Raw genomic sequence first — 21,716 nt, 5'->3', positions numbered from 1 at the left:
CAGTTTATTGAATTCTACTTAATTTTCGTTAATGAACAGCCAAAATATTTTTGTTTGCAAGTGATTAAAATCTGTAACAAATTAATTAATCCAAGTATATTAAAATTTTTTTCTCCATATTTTAAGCTCGCATATATTTTACATTTTCATTTTGATTAATAAATATTAAATTTAAAAAACGAATTATAAGCGAAAAATACCTAATCCATGACATTCTTGATTGATGCAAGCGTAAATGTATTTGCTATCATAAAAACAATGTGTTATATTAAAGGAACAGCAATGTTTTAAAAAAATAATCAGTACCATAATAGCGAACCCGTTGAATAAATGCAGAACAAATTAAATTTAATAAAGAAATTACCGCTTCAGTTAACCTTCATCAATTTTTTAGAAACAATTTTAACATTAATAGCAGAAAATTATCTCATAACATTTAATTGTTCACATAATTGTAAAATGTCTAGAAAGATTTTAAAATTTTTTTTTTTTGAAATTAAAAAATTATCAGATAATTTTATACTATTTTTTTTTTTCAATTAAAATAGCTGTTGTAATTACTTTTACCAATAAAACTGCAATTCAGGAACATCTCAACCACCAAATCAGACCAAACAATTTCGGAATTACAAAATGATTTATGTACCCACTTAATGAAAAATAAAAAAATAAACTTTTTCCCGCAATTTTTACTTAATCAAAGTTGTCATTTTCCAACGACGTACTACATTGAGCTGATTCATATGGTTTTGAGTTTGATTTTTAGTATTCAAATTGATATTTAATAAATAAAGACCATTTTTGTAATACCTTTCAAATACGCTTCAATTTAAAAATTATTGTTTAAAGTTTAATGCATTCAATCTATAAATAAATTAAATGCATTTGCACACCACCAATTTAAGAAAACAAATTTATTCGTAGCAAACAAAATTGTAGTTGATACGAACTGTCAAACTTTATTCGTGTTCCACATTATCCACACTCGCAACGAATAAAATAATCGTGCGTACTTAACCTAAGAAAATCAAACTGCATTCGCGACGAATTAAAAACTCTCATATGAAAGAAATATCAAAATCGACGAATATTCGTTCATTCGTTGGTCGTGCTCATGTGAATAGTGCCTTAGACCTAAACATTATTTTCTATGTTTGAAGAGAAAATACAGCACTAAAAATCAATTTCATTCATATTAATATACATTTACAACATTTATTTGGATTGAAATTAAAAAGCTATACAAATCTTCCGATTTAAGACAATGTCAGCACTTCTATTTTGTTGGTAAGGATTGTTTCGCTTTTGAACGCGGCCATGAAACTTTCAAATTCAAGCAATGTTTTGCATTATTTCACGCACACTTTCCCACATTTAGTTCTCAGTACCTTGTTGGCAAACCGAAATGTCAGTCTGAGATTCCCATCTTGTTAAATAAATTTTTTTTATTGTAGCTTAGCAAAATGACAGCCAACGTTTCATATCGTTGTGTGAAATAATTCAAGAACGTTGACGTTTTGTGAATATGTCAATCAACTATGATCTTAATCATTATTATAATATCATAGGCAAAAGTGAATCCATTAGGGGAAGCTGCTTCCTAGCAAAACCAGCATCAACTGCTTTAAATTCCAAGTTTTTGGCAACAGGGAAAGAAAGTGTAAAGTTTAAATATTTGGACAGTTAAAAAATAAGTACCTGGAAATTAAAATGAGTGCAAAAGCAATAATCATCGCTACTGGGATAGTTGTGTCAGCTGTGGCAGCGATTGCTCATTTTGTTTTTGAACGACGGAGATATTTAACAAACAACCCAAATGCTACAAGAGATAATTTTACAACACATATGTACGTAAAAAACTATATTATAACATTACCTATAAAGTTAAGTATATTTAAAAGAAAATATCTGATATAATTTCCGTTTATTTTATACAGAGATCCTATCTGCCCTATTTGTCAGGAACCTATGGAAGTGAATAGTCGAAGTATTTCCCTATTGCCTTGTGGGCATTATCTACATGAAGCCTGCTTAAAAGCTATGAACAGGGCTAGAGGCGTATATGATACAAATAAGTGCCCAATATGCAGAACACCGTTTCCTTTTGAATAAAATTTTATTTTGATGTACCTTTCTAACTAACAATTTTATTAAATTAGTATAAATAATGTAGATGTAGAATAGTATATTGTTTTAATTATAGATAAAACATATTTTTCCATCATAATTGTTGTCCTTGTTTTAAATTGAAGATGAGCCAGGGCCATGTAAGCAAAATCAAATCAAAAAGGAGTATTCTAGTGATAGTTAAATGTTTGTATTTTTTATTTTGTTATCCAGTTACCGTTTAATTAGGGTATTCCCCAAAATAAAGTACGCATGGTGGACGCATAAGCATACAGTACAGTTAGTAGCAGAATTATTTGTGGAGTACAATAAATAATTTTGTTTCATTGGGCAGGTTCAGAACACATAAGAGACTTCATTCTTTTAACGTAAATTTTGACCAAGGGAACTAGTTAGTTTTACAAGTGTTTTGAGTTACAAATTCAGAACTTTAAAAAACTCTGCTTTAATTAATCGTACCAAAACATTATTTTCTACCAAACACTCTTCAGGAGGGCTGCAATTCCATCACGATTTGTATTTTGTAATGTAAAGAATTATTTCTTCTCCAAATTGACAAGGAATCCTTTTACAGTAAGCATTAAATTGAATTTTGCAGAAAATAATTCATCTTTTAGTGGAATGAAAAAAACATCAACTGTCATTTTGACAGGAGTTAACTTGGCTTCATAGTTGGCGAGATTTTTCTTCACGAACTTGTTAATAATTGACAATCAATATGATCGAATATGATCTATACGTAAGGTGATATTCAAATTGATACCTAAAAACTGTCACAACAAAATGCTTATTCCGAATAGAGCTACCAGACGCTTACACAAACGAGAGGAACATTTTCTTAGTTCGCTTTGTTACGTTAAAATAAAAACGTTAAAATTAAAAGTTAACCAAAGGCAAAAATGAATTTTGACAATTTGAAATTGAATTATTCAATCGAATCGAATTTAGTTGAATCATCTTACACAAACGGAATGGAATGATAGTCAATGGGCGCGTTCACAAAGCTAGTGACTACGTCGCCAAAATTCAACTAGCTTTCTGAATGCAAAATTGCACTACAAAGATTGTCAACCGGAACTGTCATAATAATGACAAATACTAATATATAAAATAAGAAACATTTGTGTGTTTGAGAACGTTAAATAGTCTTTTTTTTTAAATTCAATCAAAGCAAATAGAAGATAAAATAAGATTGATTCATATTTGGATTTGAAAGCCGAAATATTCATTTCATTTTGAATTCTTGTGCCCTTACCGAGCAGCTGATTGTGAAACTTCAAAACCAGTGTGCACTAACTTTCAAAAACTGTAAGTTTCCTTGTTAAATTTTCAGTTGAAATAAACAAACCAAAACCAATTCAAGGCGCTTGTCCAGCTTTGTCTTCTCAACTTTCTTTTTACAATTAATTGTGCTTTTGCAATATTTCGCTCTCCACCTTCTTCATTATTGTCACTATCGCTGCTTGTGTTGTTATGCATTTATCCGTGTTCTTTTTTTTTTGAAAAATCTATTAATAGTATGGTGGGATTTTTACACGAATAACAAGAATCGTAGTATGAATACTACCAATAAAAGTTAAAGTAGAATCTTGGGTTTTCGACATTTATACGAGTCTCGAGTAAATCTTATGTCATTTCGTTTTCAAATGCATAATGCATTATCTGTAAAACCAACTCCTCCACCATAGAGGAAATATACACAGGTTTTTATTCACAAATTTTGAATCGTCTCCGATCCCCGACCGGAATCGAGTCAAATCAAGCTCATTTCAACTCGATTTAGTTATATAAAAAATTGAGACGAGCTTCAAGCTCGCTCCAATAAATCACGTTAATGAAGTAGTCTACGAACAAACCCCCTTCTTGAAGTTTGTATTATTATCATTATTTGTTGAACTATACAATACAATACATAAAACCTAATAGCTACCAGGGCTTCTAGCTGTGTAGTTTTTATTTTATGTTAAAGCTGCAATTGTTAAATGAACTATTTTTATGGAATCTCAATTTGCATATGTTTTCTTACCTTTTCTTCTTTAAACCTGCCTTTTTATTAGTTTTTTTTTTTGTCGAAGTTAATCTTAACTTTTGATTTTCACAAAACTTTCTTTAATTTGTGTTTTTTGGGTATTATTATTCTGAAAGGTCTTCTTTCATTCGTACCAATTTAAAATACAAAAATCTGGCTACTGCCCATGCGTTTTCTTGGGAATTTTCTACTTTACTATTTATATAATGCCAAAAAAACACAACTATTTCGACACTTATCATTTTGATAATTAATTTTTTTGCGAATAATTTAATAAAAACACATTTGTTGAAAACGAGTAATGAAATTATAAAGACTTTTATTTCAGTTTGATAGATGTATGTCATTATCATCGTTTAAAAATCTGTTACAAATTCGTAGCGTCGAAAAAGTTATAGAATCTCACTTAAAAACGGCACGACAAAGAAAACGAGAGTAGTTGAAAAAACGAGATGACATCGGTAATAGGCATAAATATTAATATTTACGTTTCTTGTCTTAATCTTATGGTCTAGAGAAATAGCCAGCTTGCATTCTTTCCCTTAAACAGTTCAATAGTAATACTCACCCTTCTAGGAAAGCTTATCAGCTTACATTCGAGCCCAACTTTGGTCGTACTGTCAAATACAAAGATTCGTTCTTTGGCCATATTAAGCCTAATTCGCGGTTACATTCGTTTCTTAAAAAAAAAATGTTTTATCAAAACAGCTCATGACTTTAAAAAAAATAACAAAAAGTAAGAATATCATCACATGGCAAGCGATTGGGTACTTTTATTTCGTTGTATTACACTGGTCAACTGGTAGGTTGCAATCAAATTTCACTTTTTGAACGCTTAAACGCTTCTGAACAGAAAACCCCAAAACGTTATAAAATACATTTTTGATCTTTTTACGAATTCTTAGTCGTACGGTTGTAACATTTTTTTTTTCAGTCGTTTTGAGAAAGAAAGATTTACCGTTACTAAACTCCTCACATTCTCAAACATATGTTCAAATGCTTTAGAACAAGGCTATGAAGTTGACTGTGCATACACTGACTTTTCCAAAGATTTTGACCAACTTAGCCACGGAATTATTTTATTTAAACTTAAGGCTCTTAGGTTTCCACCAATTTTCTTAGCTTGGATTAAATCTTACCTTGAAAACAGATCCTATGAGGTAAAATTTAGAAATTGTCATTCTGAACTTTTCTGTTCATCCTGTCTATTAACGATGTATCGTCATGTCTACGCTCAAGTGAACTTCTCATTTTTGCTGACGATATGAAGATTTTCAAAATAATAAAGTCCACCCATTCCCATGATCGTATTCTTTTACAAGCCGAAATTGATAGTTTCACATTTTGGTGAAGGAAAAATAGCCTTTCACTCAACCCTTTAAAATGCCAGACGATAACTTTTACTAAAAAAAAACTAATCAGTAACGTATTTGACTACTGTATCTCACAGCAAAAACTCTGTCGCGTCTCCACATTTAAAAATGTAGGTGTTCATTTCTGTTCCAACTTAGAGTTTACTTATCACATTAGTTCTAACGCTGGGCAAAGGAGTTCAATGATCCCTATGTTACTCTTTCTTTGTATAATGTCCGTTTTCATCTTGAATATGCTTCGCAGGTATGGACTCCCTATTACGAAATTCATAGAAAAAGTATTGAATCAATTCAACATAATTTCATTGTCTTTGCCCTAAAGGGTCTTCCTTGGGATGATCCTTATGATCTGCCTCCCTATGAACATCGTATTCTACTTCTTTAAATGCAATCTTTCCATCAAAGGCTTGTAATAATGACTTAGTATTTTTTCATCAACTTATTAATGGTGAAATTGATGCACCTTATTTGCTATCTTGTGTATATTTGAACTACCGAGGCGGAACTCATCACCTGCGTACATTTGATTTTATACATATTAACTTCCATAGAACTAACGACAACCATCTTATTGCCAAATGACGCACTAAAAATCGATAAAACTTACTTTAACAAGTATGCAAGCCATCGTCAGATCCAAAGTTCATGTAATTAAAAGAGAAAAGCATGCATAAATTATTTTTATTGTTATGTTTAACGCACATGTTTTTTTTTAATAACTTTTAATAAAAGGTTCTTGGTACATAGTTCTTCGATAATATTCAATTATTATTTTATATATGTATATATGTGTTTTGATCTTTATATTTAATACATTTTTAAAACATTTTCTTTTTAAATTTATTTACAAAATATTATTTTCACAATTATAATTTTCTTTTTTGTTAATACAAATAATAATAAAAGTAATAAAAATACATTTTTATATAAAAGAAAAGAGAATTTTTTTAACACAAATATATAAATACTGATAAAGACCTCCGCGATGCATAAATTATATATTTTTTGTAGGTATATTGAATGTGAATGTGTTTTTTGATACACATTTGAAAAATGATAAAAATAAAAAAAAATATTAAATTATTTACAAATATAACGGAAATTATAATAACAAAGCCACTTTTCTTATTTTTTAAATATTATATAATTTCTATAGCTAAATGTTATAATATATTGTTTATATTTATATATGTATATATATCGTTGATGTTTTAATTATTATTTTAAATATTCACGGAGGTTTACTTTGTTTTCCTATATATAGTTTCGGTTTTTTGTTTTTAAATATTTTATTTTTCAGAGTAGTAACATTATACAAACTATTTTTTATTTTTAACCTAGAATAGACTATATTTATCAATATACAAACAAGAATTTTAACTTTAACAAATATAGAATAAAAAGATTTAACAGTAATTTTGGTTTAAAAGATTGTTGTTTTTTGTTTATTAATAATAATAATTAAAAACAAAAATCTACTACTGAAAAATATAACCATTGTTTTATTAATTTGTGAGATATTTTGACTGAAGCGTTTTTATATCGGCCATTCTTGTGTTTGTTTTTCTGTGAGATTAGGACTCGCTAGAAACAAGACCATACCACAATTTATCAGCTTCATATCTTTTAATAGGAGGTGCTAACACGAAATTGACAAATCGAACGCCTTGAGTCTTAAAAATAAAATTTTATATTTTAATAATACCTTTTTTTTTGCCGAAAAGTTTAACCAAAACGCTTTGTGTACAGACTCTTTTACAGATCAAAGAAAAATCATACAAAAAATAAACTGACTGTGCCTTTTTTCTCTTTGAAGCACTTTTTTGTGCATTCTTAAAAACTCGACAGAAATTGTAATACCTTATAAATGGTGTTCTGCCGTTTAAGAAACAAGGTTAACAACCTTAAACACATATTGCCTACATATAAAAATTATGCCACGTTTTCAAATTGAACTTTTTGTAAATATTTGATCAAAATAAATTTGATATAACTTTAAACATTTTTTTCGAGTTCGTTTCTTATTCTGAAACATCCGATAATTAAATCGAGAACATAATATATAATAGCAAGTTTATTTTAAACATTTTTGACGTTTTGTGACTCTATAATATCTTTTTAACATCTGTAAATGTTTAAGGATTTTATTATTTGTTTAAAATAAAAATCTCTCTTAAAAGAAGAAGCTTAATAAAACTTATGGACGGCCGATAAATCTCACAATATAATAACTATTTGATCAGCTTATAAAGTTGACCCTATCGCAGAAGTGCAAACACAAAAATTCATATTACTATTCTTTTCAATAATTACAAAAAAAACTACTATCCATAAAATTCACACAGTAACAACAATTACCGAACATATCATAATTTATAATACAGAAAATATTTATTTTGTTGTCTGGAAAATAAAGCTCCACAAAATTGGGCCAATATTATAGTTTTTACTCTTGCATATTTTTACTAATTATAAAAAAAAAAATATAAACAAACAAAATATGCATAAAATATATTATTGTTTCTTTTTTTTTGTATATAAGAGGTAAAAAGTAAGAAATAATTTAACAACGCAAGATTTACATTAAAAATATAATTCGTTTTGTTTTATCATATTTTTCTTTTGTATAAATTTATTTCGATAACAACAACAAACTAAAATTATAAACAAAAAAATTTCAACAAGAATTATATTAAATAAACAAGAAAAAAAATTATAATAATTAAAAGTAATTAATTAGGAATTAAAAACAAAAAAAATAATCAGTCCATTGTTGGTTTGTTGTTTTTCCCTTATTATACTCCAAACACTTATTCTGTTTTTGTATGCATAATTAGCATGCGTTACATTTTACAACATTACATTAAAAATTAACATTTCGTATATAGCAAAAACAAACTAGAAACAAACAATATACATTTATGCGCGCAAACATTATAGTATTATATTGATTTTTCCACATTAAATAACATTTACTTTACTAGATTAAATGTTTTTTTATGTTTATATATATATATATGTTTTTTTTTAATTTTTGTGTTTGTTTTGTATATAGAATTTGTATATTTTATGTTATGTGACAAAAATTGTTTACTTGTTTCAATTTAATGCAATAATGATTTTATTTATTTTAATTTTTAATTAAAAAATAATTCGTTATTCCCAAAAAAAAACACAAACAAAGTTTAAGAAAAAATAAACAATCAAATGCTGGGAATTTTTCTTCTTATTTTTGCATTTTGCTTCTTTTTTTTTGTGTAGTAAAAAATCCAACTCGCTTTGTTTCAGAGGAGTGATATTTTTTGATTTGCTCTTTTGCTTCATTCATAAAATAATGTATTTATGAGCTGCTTTTGTTTGAATGTTATTTTCTTTTTTTTTAACTTTTTAAGCACCGACAAAACCATAAACTTCAAGAACTCGTATTTCAAAATCACCCGTTGGACACAATGGTGGATTGTTGAAAGTTTTACAACTGTCTGTTTTGCCAAAACGAATATTTTCATCCATCCAAATAGCTTGGCCTTCACTGCAATGAGAATAAAAATGAACAAATATTAAAAACGTGCAAATGTTCTTACCCCAAAAAAATAGGGGCATATTTTTTAGTTTCAGTATTTCATACAATTTTCGAAAAATCTTTTCGTTTATCGAACATTAACCTCAAAGAAACCCTGAACTTTGTATGCTAAAACGGTTTCTTGAAAGTAGTTTTTGTTTTTGTACCGAATCTGAGTCTAAAAAAGGCTTCAACATCAAATTTTTAAAATATATTGAAAAATTATAATTGGATAATAATAAATTGGAAACGGAAAAATGTTGTAATTTTTTAGATATTTTGAATTAGGATTCGGAATGAAAATCAGCACGTTTAAAAACTATAAAATCATAACATTTGAAGTTTTTAAAAACTTCATTAAAATAAAGACTAAGTCATAAGTCATCTCCCAACTTATGAGAATTTATGGCAAATAAGTGATAATAATAATAATTTCTTGTTAAGAACTCTAAGCTTAAGAAAACCGATTTTAGTTTGTGGAAAAATTATAAGACTAAATTCAAATTCAGGACCACTAAATCATTTAATAAAGCATTGTTTGGTTTGTGAATCAGTAAGCGGTCTTAGAGATTATATGGTATTAGTTGGTTGATAATAGTCAACAAAAAATATATAGGGCGAACACTTGAGTTTAAATTAAAATTACGCCATTACTACCTAGAGAGAGTAAGTGAAAAGCTGACTAAAAGTAGGTGATTCGGGATAAAAAAAACTCAATATAATATAAAGAGCCAGCCAAATAACTTTTTTTTTTGAAAATGCTATAAAAACATCGATTGTAGTTTCGGCTGTGTAGCAAGTAGTGTCGCCGGCCGCTGTCCTGTTGAAACCAAAATTTTGCCAATATCCTCCTTCTACTTTTGTGAACAAAAATTAGTTCAACATGGCCCGATAACGATCGCCATTAATTGTAACGGCCGCTCCTTACTCATTTTCGAAGAAAAATGCCCTAATTGTGCCTCTGGACTAAAATCCGCACCAAACATAAATGCGATATTTTTGCTTGTTTACATACCCGCCAAGATCAAAATGAGCTTCATCTGAAAAGATGATTTTTTTGGCAAAATAGGCATCTTCTCTAAGCGTTGTTCAAGCGCATAAACAATCATATTCGTTCAGCGGAAGATAAAACTAATTATTATCTGTCAAAACAGACGTGAGATAAGTGTAACCATTCACGAAATAAGCACTAGTTAAACAAAATTTAGATGGCGGACTCTATATTACATACATCAATGATCATACTCAGTTTGGACTACCTTTTACGGGGCCGCCTGTATAAAATTTAAAAATATTTCAGGGTACACTTTTGGGCCAAAAAAAAAAGATTTCTTTTATGGAAAGTTTGAATTTTTACGAAGGACATATAGTTTCTAAATGTCGCAAGTAGAAAAAGACACTCTTATTTATTAAGCTTAAAGTTAAACACTACAAATATCACCTTAATTAACTTACCCTCCACCAATCGTGATCATTTTAGCATCAGCCGCCATAAAAAGTTCCGATGAATGTCCCAATCCCTTATCACCTTCAATACCAACCCAAGGATATTTTGCTCTTTCTGGATAAAGAGAAAATAGAAAAGTTTCACCTGTTCCAAAGTAGGCCTGCCTTTGGCCTTTGTCATCTTTGACATTACGCTCAAACCATCTTGATGAGCAATAGGCCCCAAAAACCTTAAAAAAAGAAAACAATTAAGTAAATTATTTTATTAGTATCAAAAAGAAAAAATAATTACCTCATTATTGCACGTTTTGATCATCATTAAAGTCGGTTCATGTTGCTCCACCCGAACATAAAATGTTGTCAATGAGCAACCATGCTCTTCAGTTGTATACAGCAGTACGGGTTGGTACATTGTTATCCTAACTGGCAGCCATGACCAGAGTGTAAAGAGCTATCCACAAATAATAATATCACGTTATTAGTCACAAAGAATTATTAAAAATTATTATTAAAAAAAAATTGTTCCAAAAACAAAACTTAGTAAAAAAACACGACATTTAAAAATTATTTTTCAAATCGGAAAATCATTGGAAATTAAAAAATAGTAGTTATTATTAAGAATAATGATTTATAAAAAAAAACAATATAACTGACAAAACAATATCAAAGCAGAACTCATACATTTTATTATAATTATGTAGGTTCAATAAAATATTATATTTAATAAATAAATAAAACTATCAATGACTGAAAACTACATAAATAAATATTGTGTAATGATAAGCTTAACGACAAGAGGAATGTGTTAGGAATACAAAAAGAAATTAAGGGATAATTGAGTGTAAAATACTTGGTCATATAGTGATAATTTTATATAAAGAAAAATGTTTTTGTTTTTAGTTGTTTTTTAAGTTTTTGATACGCCAATGGCGTATTTGTAGCAAAGTTCAAAATTTTTAAACTAAAACTTAAATTAAATTGAATATTTATTAAATTATAATATGGGGTTTACCAATAAGGACTTGGCATTTGTTCGACATTAATAAAAAAGTCAAATAATTTCATAAGGCTGAAAGATATTTTTTTTCGAAAACGGGAAATAGATATACTGAAATAGAAGTTAAGTAACACCACAGCCCTGATGAAAAAACTGTTTTTTTTTTTTAAAGAATATTTTGACAGTTGAGTTACTGGTTCAAGGGTGCGTTCATAGTGTAAGTTGCCAACGTTGTCAGAGTTCCAACTAACTAAGGAACCCTTTATAATGGAGGGACTTATTAAAATAAAATTCTAAATAAGTCGAAGATAATACAAAATAAGTTTTTTATATTATATTTTTAAATTTATATAATATTTTTGTATTCAGCCAAATAAAACTACAGTATTATCCTACGAGTTTGGTTATTTCTTAATTTAAAAAACTCAAAATTATTTGTTTCAAGTAAATTAAATATAATGAGAATATCCTTAAATAAAAAGGACCATCTCAACATGCGATTAGCGATCTAGCACTACTAATTATTAAATATTATTTTTCAAGAATTATTCTTGTTTATTCATATAAATAATATTATTATTACTATTATGCAAATTTTATTAATTTGTCCTTAAATTTAAAATTTTATCTCTATATTATTATTTTTTACCATTAAATGTGAATCTTTCGTAAGTCGTTTCCAGTGTACGGTCTGAGGATCATCTCGAGTCAAAAAATTCTTTGATTTTGAAATAAAGTTTGGAAAGTTTTTGTTTTATTTTTATTTATAAAAAAAAGAAGTATTTCGATTTTGTTTTTTAAATTATTAAGTTAAAATCAAAACACTTCAAAATTCAATCCAAATTTTTTAGCAGGGATTATTTTTTAAGCCAATTTTTGTTAATGCTTATAAAACAAACGCATTCAAGTCTTTAAAAAATGTACAAGTAATTTAAAATTTTATTTTTTTTGTTTTGTAAAGGTCTTCTAAATTAATACAAGGGTATTGGAATTCAGTGGATATTGGATAACCTTTCTTCAGAAATGAATCCTTTCTTTTATTCTTCAATTCTATGTTAAGAAAATTGATAAGAAGCCTTTTCCCTTCAAATTTATAACGCATCCTAACAGTCCAATCGGCTTTCATAAAGGACCCTGTAAAATCTCATTATTATTCAAACTTTTGAAGCTATATAAATGGTTTATTCCAAAACAGTATTTTCTAAATATTGTAAAAGAAAAAAAAAAAAGTTTGAATTCTCGAAAATATTGTACTCAAATTTTACATGAAACTGCTTTTCGTACTTAAATCCGGTAAACTCCCTTATAAGACAAGATTTCATCTTTTCTTTTTAGTGCCTATTATAAAATTGATTTTATTTAATCCAAGGATAACTACATTTGTTGAAAGAAAGAAAGAATATTCTAATAAGATGTTTCAATGTTTTGATTCCTCGTAGTTCCTAAAAATTAGGCATTACACAAATCATATTACACCGTATTTTCTATTAAGTCTCAGGTTCTTATAGTTCAGATCATAAGCAAAGTACGTCGTATTTTGGTTGATAAATGAAATAAAGAATGAAATAAACATTCATTGATTTCTCTTCAAAAATTTATTCATTGGAAGACCCAAAGAGTATTATAGGAATACATTCCACAGATGAAAATAAAAACTATATTTTTAAACACTTTATTCACTTTTAGTGAAAACTGTCCGAAAAAAATGTCTTTAATTAAATAAAAAGTTAATGTTTATAAAAAAAAACTAAAATATTTTATTATGCGTGTCCGTGTGTAAATCTTGTTTGAGTGTTGTAAGAGATCAAAAAATCTATGACTCAACTACTTTAAAAAACACAATATTTATGATATTATTTGTAGGAAATGCTCATTAAAAATCGAAATCAAAATTTACAACAACAACAAATAAACGAAAAAGGATTTGTTTATTCCTTAAGAAAATTGAATTTTAAAATTATCCAAGAATAAAAAACAAAATTGGTGCGAGATATACAAGAGATAGATAGATATTTAAATCACGTAACTATCAATAAATTGATACTGATGAACATTCTTTTAAAACAGTACACTTACATCTTCACCACTGGCTATTCGACTCTTTAACGACTGAACAGGATAAACGCCCATAGCGAGAACCCTATGCCCAGGAGATTGTTCGCCCTTATTTAATTGTTTTTTGTTTTTTTTTGTGTTATTAATTTGATTTGTTTTATTGTTTAAATATTATTTTGACATGATTCATAATGTCACATTGAAAATTGTTATTGCGAAGGGATTTGGGTGTTGGGGGTATGAAGGGTTTGTAAAAATACAAAATCAAAAAGGAAAAACATCAATGGGAATAACCAAAATGCATTGATAAACACATTAAAAAACGTGGTGGGTTGTGTTTAACAAATTAACAATTTTTAGAGTTGAGTTGAATTGATGTTGAATTTGATATTTAACAACAAAGTGTCAAACAAGTAACGTAAATAATATTCATTTTGCAAATTTTATTTTGAGTTAAGTTAGTGTTCAACGAAGTCAACATATATAAATATTTATAATTTAAATACGAGCAATCAGCGGCGGTAGCAGCAGTAGTAGTAGTAGTAGTGGTAGTAGTAGTGGTAGTAGTAGTAACAGAATGCAGCAAGATGAGAAAAAAAGAAAAAAATTAAAAAAAAAAACAAGACACAAACGTCTTAACTTTCATTTTCCAAATAATATATATTTATAAATATTTTTCTTTTTTCGATTCTCTCAAGTTGACAGGTGATTCGAAATTTAAATCAATTCGAAGTCAACTGTCAGTCTTTTAGGGAGAACGTATTTTTATTAACAATTGTACATATCGAATTTAAAATTTAGTATTTTTTTGTTTCTTTTTATTTATAAAACATTCTACCTAAAATATAATGATATAATCAATGAAATTCGCTATAATTGCCAATAAAAAAAACAACAACGAAAGAAAAGCCCTTTTTTAATTTTGCATAACACATGTTATTATTTCTCAGCATAATTATATTATTATTTTTTTTGTAATTAGCTGTTTATGAAAAAAATAATGAAACAACAATTTTGCGGCTTGCATGAGACATTCTCATAAAAACAAACATTTCAAATTAAAAATTAAATTATTATCAGAACAAAAGTAAAAGAAAACAAATTAAAAAAAAATATAAATTATAAGAATTCACTTTCATTAAAACTTATAACAACGAGAAAATAAAATAAAACCAAACAGCAAATAGAGAAAAAGAGCTAGAAAATTTAAAATGTATTAAGCCCCATACCAGATTGCGACAGGTCTCGGAATGCACCCTCTGGAATGTTATTGACACATTTCAAAATATGAATGAATGTTTTTTTGGTTGGTTTTAAAGATAGGTGAAATTTAACTTAAAACTAATTATTTTTAAAGTAAAAAATAAACTATGGAAGGATACGTAAGAATGATGTTAGAGCTTCTATTACTTTTTCGTTTAAAATAATAAATTCTAAGATTTAGATAGCTTAGAACTATTTAATGAGATTAAATAATTATTTGAAATATCGCAGATACACGTAAATAATGTATTGAATCTGTTTAAAAATTTTACAAAAGCTATTTGATCAAAAAAACTAAAAATTTAAAAAACTTAAATTTTTGATTTGACTTTAGAATTTATCAAAAAAAGAAGAGAAATAATTTGAAACAAAACTGGAATCGGTCTCAACATAAAATTAAGCTCTGTACTTAAGCAGAAAGCTCATATAATTTGTATCAATTTATTTAAATTATTAAACATTTTAAAGAAAAAACAAAAATTTACATGAAGCTTGAATTAGTGCAAAAGCACTTAAAGTTATGCATACTTGAGAGGAAATTCTTTACTTTAAGGATTTACTCAATTAATTGACATTAAAAAAAAAATGAATGAACATTTTTAACAAAGATGACCTGTGAATGAATTTTGTACGCATTTAGGAATTTCAAAGTGCATCTCTTAAAAAGAGACATAAATCACAGATTCAAAGCTTAAAAGAAAAAAGTTAATATATCAAAATGACAATTATTAAAGAAAGTAATTGTAGCTCTTAACATATAAATTTGTAAACCTCTGTACTTATTGAAAAACATATAAAGCAAAATAGTTTAGATATTTATTTAATTTTCAAAAAAAAAAAAATACATATATATTTCTAAATCTTGTCCTTCTCTCCTTAAAGTTAAATTTAATCTATTATTATGTGTCTGCTTTCTTTTTTTTTTGTTGTTCAAAATATTACTTTTGTACTTTACTTTAATTAAGATTAAGATTATTATTATTAATATAAATAAGAATAGATAAATAAGAAAATAGTATTTATAGATTACCTCTCGTATGGTCAATGTATGTGACATCATTTGAATGTTGACTTGCGATTGACTCGTTGGTAAATTATCACTGGAACGCGATCGAACTAATTGCTTTGAACCGCTTAGAACTGATCTACTTTTTAGTAACATTTCAGTCTTAATAAATATCCTAGATATATATGTGGAACTAGAAGATAAATAAAAGATATATTTAGAATGGATTTTTGAAAAATATAGCAATAGCAAAAAGTAAGTACACTATTTATATGCATATATTTATACAAAATCATCATGAAGTATATATGTACAGATTTGTCTAAGGACTTCTTTAAAAATATAAGTTTCTTAAAATAATTTAAAATGTCTATTGTTTTTTAAATTAATACATTCCACTTAAGGAGAAAGTAGAAAGTTTCTGATCGGAGCGTCAAAAAGCCCCTTAACTTTTTTGGAAAGTTAGTCTAGACAAATCTGCCTTATTACCAAATAAACTGGGCTTATGTCAAAATATGAACTTAATATGTTTTTTTATTCAATACTTGGGGCTTATTAAAGTTTTGTGTTAAGGAGTTCCTTGACAAATTGGAAATTATTTGAGAAACTTTAAGTTCGTGCTAGTTTTGGACATAAATTTAGTATTGGTGCTTTCTGAAAAGGTAAGTGAAGCCTAGTTCCAAGTTTGAAATGAATGGCATCAGAAAAAATAGCTAAATGCCTTGGTTAAAATTAACGTTCAGTTCGGGAAGCATATAAATCCTTTTAGGACCCTTAACCTATCTAATGACATCCTCCATAAGGATGTTCATACTATCGAATTAGAGATACTACTGGCTGAAAAAATGTTCAGCCCAAAAAAGTCTTCAGTTGGACTCTACTAGCTGAAAAAATTTTCAGCCCAAAAAAGTCTTCAGTTGGACTCAATTTGAATCTGACATTCAGAAGACCTTTATCCGAATAGATTTTAAAAATATTGGAATAAGTTTTAACTCAAAATTAAGAAACAAATATTTGGTTTGCATATTTTTCTACAGTGATACACATTTTAAAAGTAATTAAAGCTTAAATATTCATATAAATGGTGTACTTCAGTTATGAATATTATGAGACTAAAAACAAATGTAAAAAACAAACCTTAGCCCCCTAATACTAAACGCTGATTGTAACAGCTTCGCTGGTGAAACTGGTAATTTTTTGCAAAATTTTATAAGCGCATTACCAATGTCATTCTTAATATTATCTGGACTCCATTCATTGTTCGAAGTGCATTCCTTTTGGAATAAATTGAGTATGACCAGAGAGATACGATAGAATACCTTGATACCCTCATGAAAAAAACAGTCCATAACACGTACTAAATGCTGAAATGGTAAACCAGCTAATATCCACCAGCACCAGTCCATGAAAACTCTTTCTAATTTTTGACCAGGGCATATTCGTTGCAAATAAGAGACGGAGGTTTTCTAAAAATAAAAAAAAAATATTATTATTAGAAATAGTATGTTATAATTTATTTTTAAAACTTACTGCATGTTTTTTGGCAATTTGCATCACTGTTTTCCAAGTGACTTCGTGTAGTAGTTTTGTCTGATTGATGAACACCTTTTCTTTGCATGCAACTAAACTTGCAAGACAGTGATAGGCTTCTTCCTCTAAACAAACGAGAAAATATAAATAAACAAATTAGTTAAAAATAAATTAATGATTTTGACTAAATGTAGTTTATTTTGGGAAATTTAAATATTGTACCGCCACGCAGAATGTAAATAGTATGTTTATAGATTTATTTAAATTAAAACCTAATTTAATAACTGCAGAAGTTACAAATCCTTCAAAACAGATAATTGAATTTAGGAGGAGCTAATGACTTATATTGTGGAAGGAGTGAGTGGTTTCTTACTCTAATGAGACACAGGAAATTGATTGGAAACAAGAAATTAAGGTACTTCATTGGATTAGGCAAATCACTTTCAATTGTTTGAAACAATTTGAATGTTCATATGATGCAATTTAGGCATTTAATCTCATTATTAGGAAATCATGTGACTGAAAGCTGACAGTTTCAGCTATAAGAATTTACGACTTATTTAATACTTTTTTAAACTACTATATATTTCTAGAATATAATTTATCCATTTTGTTGGTTAAGTAATGTTTTTTGAGTGTTAAATTCGTGTCGTTTTTGATTGCATGATCTTCTGTAGTAAAATTAAATTTAAATAATAATATTAACTTAATATATATTTCACAAAGACTATAATTATTCAATAAAAACACACATCAAATGTCCCATCATTTTGTCACACATCATCATTCAAATAGATCGTGATTTTGTGGTTTAATTTTTATATTTAGATGATCTAAGTCTTAGCTTAATTTTATTATAACATATTGTAGACTCTTAAAATGTTTGTTGATGTGAAATAGAATCAGAGGTTTTCGTATTAATTGTTATTTTTCGTAGAGTAGTTTAATAGCAGTCAAAATTATTTAAAATAAGACACAAAAGCTTTTGAAGCTAATGCATTTAAGTTATATCATATAGGGCGTTTTTTTAAGTATAGAACTTTGAAATGGAATAAAACAAAGAGTATATTTTTGTAAATTGACATGAAATGTACTTTTTTTAAAACGAAACCTTGTGGCATAATGATAGTTACGCTGGCTCGGACGTAGTCCAGCCTGGAGGTCCAATAAAACATTTTTAGGCGTACAAGTGCTCAATTGTTTTGGGCTTATCGGTGTTAACTAGCGACTCCACATATAGCCACAGAAAATAGTCAAGGGGATTTAAGTTTTGCGATATTGAAGACCAATTCGTACGTTCACTATTAACACTAAACAGCCAGTTATTTGGCAGCTGTCACTTTTGTAGATGTCATATTTTGACAGGTATGAAATAAAAACTGCGTCATAACTTAAAGTGAAACTATACTCGTTTTAATAAAGAAACACTACAAAAATGGTGAACATTTTGTGTTCACAGTTCGTATGACTAAACCACTTTTGGGTCATCTGGAAGCATCTTCTCGGCCACCAAAGTGCAACTGGAGGAAAAAATGGAGCTCTCGGCCGCAAAAGTGGAACTGGAGGAAAAAATGGAGCTCTTAGGATAAGTTAGTTATGTGAAAAGTCGAAACAGTCAATAGTGTGCTTCAAACAACATTAGACCGCATTTTGCATAAATAACATGGTTTTAAAGTTTTTAATTTTCAGCTTTTACAACTTTGTATTTTCACTTATTGAGTCCTTGAATTGTATCAATATGAACCAGATTTTCAGGAATAAGGTCTATTTTCGCCTACCTACCTACCTACGTTAAGAAGCTGAAAATCTAAGAGTTTACTCTTTCCAATGAAAAGGACATCCTTTTAATTCTCTCAAAAACTTCTTTTTTTGTTTAAATTCCGTTTTTTTGAAAAATTTTTATTGGAAAATCATTAGCTTTAAAGAAGGGCATTTTGGGACTCTCGAAAAAGGATAAATTGACGTCGTAAGGCTGCATAATAAATAAAATCAAGCTCTATGACTTCTAAGTGGAATAAGACAGAAAATAAGCAGCGACTACTTTGTATTCTTATCATTCTATATTCCTTCATAAAAAAGTCTAGCCAGAACTATAGCCTTACGATTACGATTGATGCGTAAACAATAGTAGAATATAACTTACATTATATTTTTTTTTATTTACAAATTAAAAATTTATGAACTATATTTGTGTAAACATCAGAATTGATAAGAAAAGAGATTCACAATATCTATCATCTTGAGAATAGTCTATGTCTATTATTAATTTAAATATTTAATTAAACGATAGCCACAATGTCAACCAACTTGTTTACAATCAAAAGAGAGAAACGAAATATATAATAATAGTTATATATATTTTCATTATGTGTAAATAAATTAATAAAACAAGTATAAATTGATAAGAAAGGCTCATCAGCTCAACGACATTGTGAATGTTTGTTTTGTTCATTTATTGTATATTTATGTGATCAACTCTCAGTGCATAGAAATTGTTGTTGACTTAATTGACAATACCGATATGAGAAATCTTATTATTTATTAATATTTTCATTTCAGTCCAAGCCGAGAGTTTAAGCTCATTATTCCAGATGATGATTATGGAACAATCATTTTATATAAATGCATTCTTTACAATCAGAATAAGTGAATTAACAATAATGTAACTAGCTATAGTCTGGTTGATTTATTAGGTTAGTCAATTTATACACAGGAACAACAAAAAAATAAATAAATAAAGACGAAAAGAAAAAGCAACGAAATAAAAAAAATTATAACGTAATTGAATCTTATTTACTATACTTTACTGAAAATAACTCAGGCGATAACTTCATTTTGAGTTCAGTCTCGGGGACTAAGTTAAAGTAGACAATATCAGCTTAGTGCTAAATAGAACCAGACAAATCCAAATCAATTCAGACAAGGTTGGAATAATGGGATTCGGGAATAATAATGAAAACAATAATAAAGTTTTGATAAGGAATTCCTGATGGTGAGATGTACTCTATACCTATGGGGAAAGAATCGATAATGGAGCTGAATTTGTATTGGAGAAGAATAACACTTGGAACGACGTAAAGTCCGTAATTTAATTTAAAAATAAATTCTTATCAATTACTGTCTAAGAGGTGACTAAAAGATACAAAGAAAAGTATAAGGATAAAACAAACAAGGTCAACATAAGTCTTTAAGAGGATTTAATAAGATTGACAATTAAAAGTCAAATAGAAAATTCAGGAAATACATTATCTTCGAAATTATAAGACCTTGCTGAGATGGCGAGATTTAAGCTATAAGTTTTAATTTGAAAGCTTAAACTTGACTATTTTTTTTCAGAAATGATGGGACGTCCAATATGGACTTTCAAATTTTGACAGTAGATATCATTCAATTAGTTGAAGCTTAATGTATCCTTCTACAAAAAGTCAATGTTTGGTTTGGATTTTGAACGCCAACGAAGAGTGCTAAAGGTCCATGGTACATGAACACCCACGGTATTTATGTTACGTTTGATTTGAGGACATGGTCATATTACGCGTAGGTAAAGCTTACAGTCTATGAGAATTTCACTTTTGGAGCTTTCTGAGATCACAGGTTTATGCAAATAAGCAACAAACAGTGGTCTTCAACCCACCTTAAGACAACAAACGGTTTAAAGCAGACTGAATTGAGCCAGATTTATTGAAAATTGGACATTTTGAATGTGAAAAATCCAGGCTGTCCATAAAGGTTTCGTTTTAATATAAGAAAAAAAAGAAGCGAATAAGTAAAGAGAATGGTATGACAATGGAAAACTTCAGTCAGACAGCTGCCATGACTACACTACCTACGGTTGCATTATTATATCCTTTAAAAAAAATTCCATGATCAATTTGTACTTTTGCTGCTGTATGTCATCTAAAACTTGACGAATTCAATCTTTTACGTTATTAATCGGTGAAGAAGCTATGGCGAAGACCGTTTTTTCCCGTGACTTAAATTAAAAGTCTAACTAAAGTCTAAAAGTGTTAAATCACATGATCTTGGTGGAAAATATTATAAATAGCTCTTTAGAAATAACACAGTCAGGAACTGTGAAGTGTGACTGCAGGATTTTCATTATTTTTGTTAAGAATTTGAACGATCTTAAAGTGTTTTTAAAGCAAATATGGTTCAATTCTTAATGATGGCGTAGTTTTCACTTGTCAAATATCAAAAGATGACAGCTTCAAAAGAGACATCTGCCCGCGAGTAGTGGGTTATTTAAAGTAAAACCCCTTATGGCAAACTGGTAAAGATTTCAGTGATTTCAAACTTAAAACCGTCAGTTGAATAGAGAGAATTACATTATT

At 28.1% G+C, this 21,716-nt stretch overlaps 1 protein-coding gene and 1 long non-coding RNA gene across 19 annotated transcripts in view; one reads left to right on the top strand and one right to left on the bottom strand.

Annotated features, from left to right (window-relative positions):
* Window positions 1–1,274: 1,274 nt before the first annotated feature.
* LOC129950287 (uncharacterized) lies at window positions 1,275–2,227 on the top strand. The gene is made up of 2 exons (XR_008782097.1): window positions 1,275–1,847; window positions 1,938–2,227. It is a non-coding gene; the product is annotated as an uncharacterized LOC129950287 (long non-coding RNA).
* A 3,969-nt stretch (window positions 2,228–6,196) lies between these two features.
* LOC129951491 (GTPase-activating protein skywalker) overlaps window positions 6,197–21,716 on the bottom strand; it is a 130,642-nt gene continuing 115,122 nt past the window's right edge. For 10 of the 18 annotated variants that reach the window (XM_056063660.1, XM_056063659.1, XM_056063670.1 and 7 more), the window contains 8 exons: window positions 17,386–17,510; window positions 16,993–17,321; window positions 15,880–16,048; window positions 14,816–14,845; window positions 13,608–13,694; window positions 10,827–10,985; window positions 10,544–10,764; window positions 6,197–9,058 (listed from right to left, as the gene is read on the bottom strand). In XM_056063660.1, coding sequence (XP_055919635.1) covers window positions 8,917–9,058; window positions 10,544–10,764; window positions 10,827–10,985; window positions 13,608–13,694; window positions 14,816–14,845; window positions 15,880–16,048; window positions 16,993–17,321; window positions 17,386–17,510 — 1,262 coding nt within the window. In that variant the 3' untranslated portion in view covers window positions 6,197–8,916. Of the gene's footprint in view, window positions 9,059–10,543; window positions 10,765–10,826; window positions 10,986–12,180; window positions 12,250–13,607; window positions 13,695–14,815; window positions 14,846–15,879; window positions 16,049–16,992; window positions 17,322–17,385; window positions 17,511–21,716 lie in introns of all 18 variants that reach the window. The other 8 variants (XM_056063669.1, XM_056063672.1, XM_056063671.1 and 5 more) reach the window with 4 other exon arrangements.

Source organism: Eupeodes corollae, chromosome 3 (assembly GCF_945859685.1).
Source record: "Eupeodes corollae chromosome 3, idEupCoro1.1, whole genome shotgun sequence".
Taxonomy (NCBI): Eukaryota; Metazoa; Arthropoda; class Insecta; order Diptera; family Syrphidae; genus Eupeodes; species Eupeodes corollae.
Note: the sequence above shows the minus strand (reverse complement) of the source record. Positions and strands in the feature narration are given on the sequence as shown.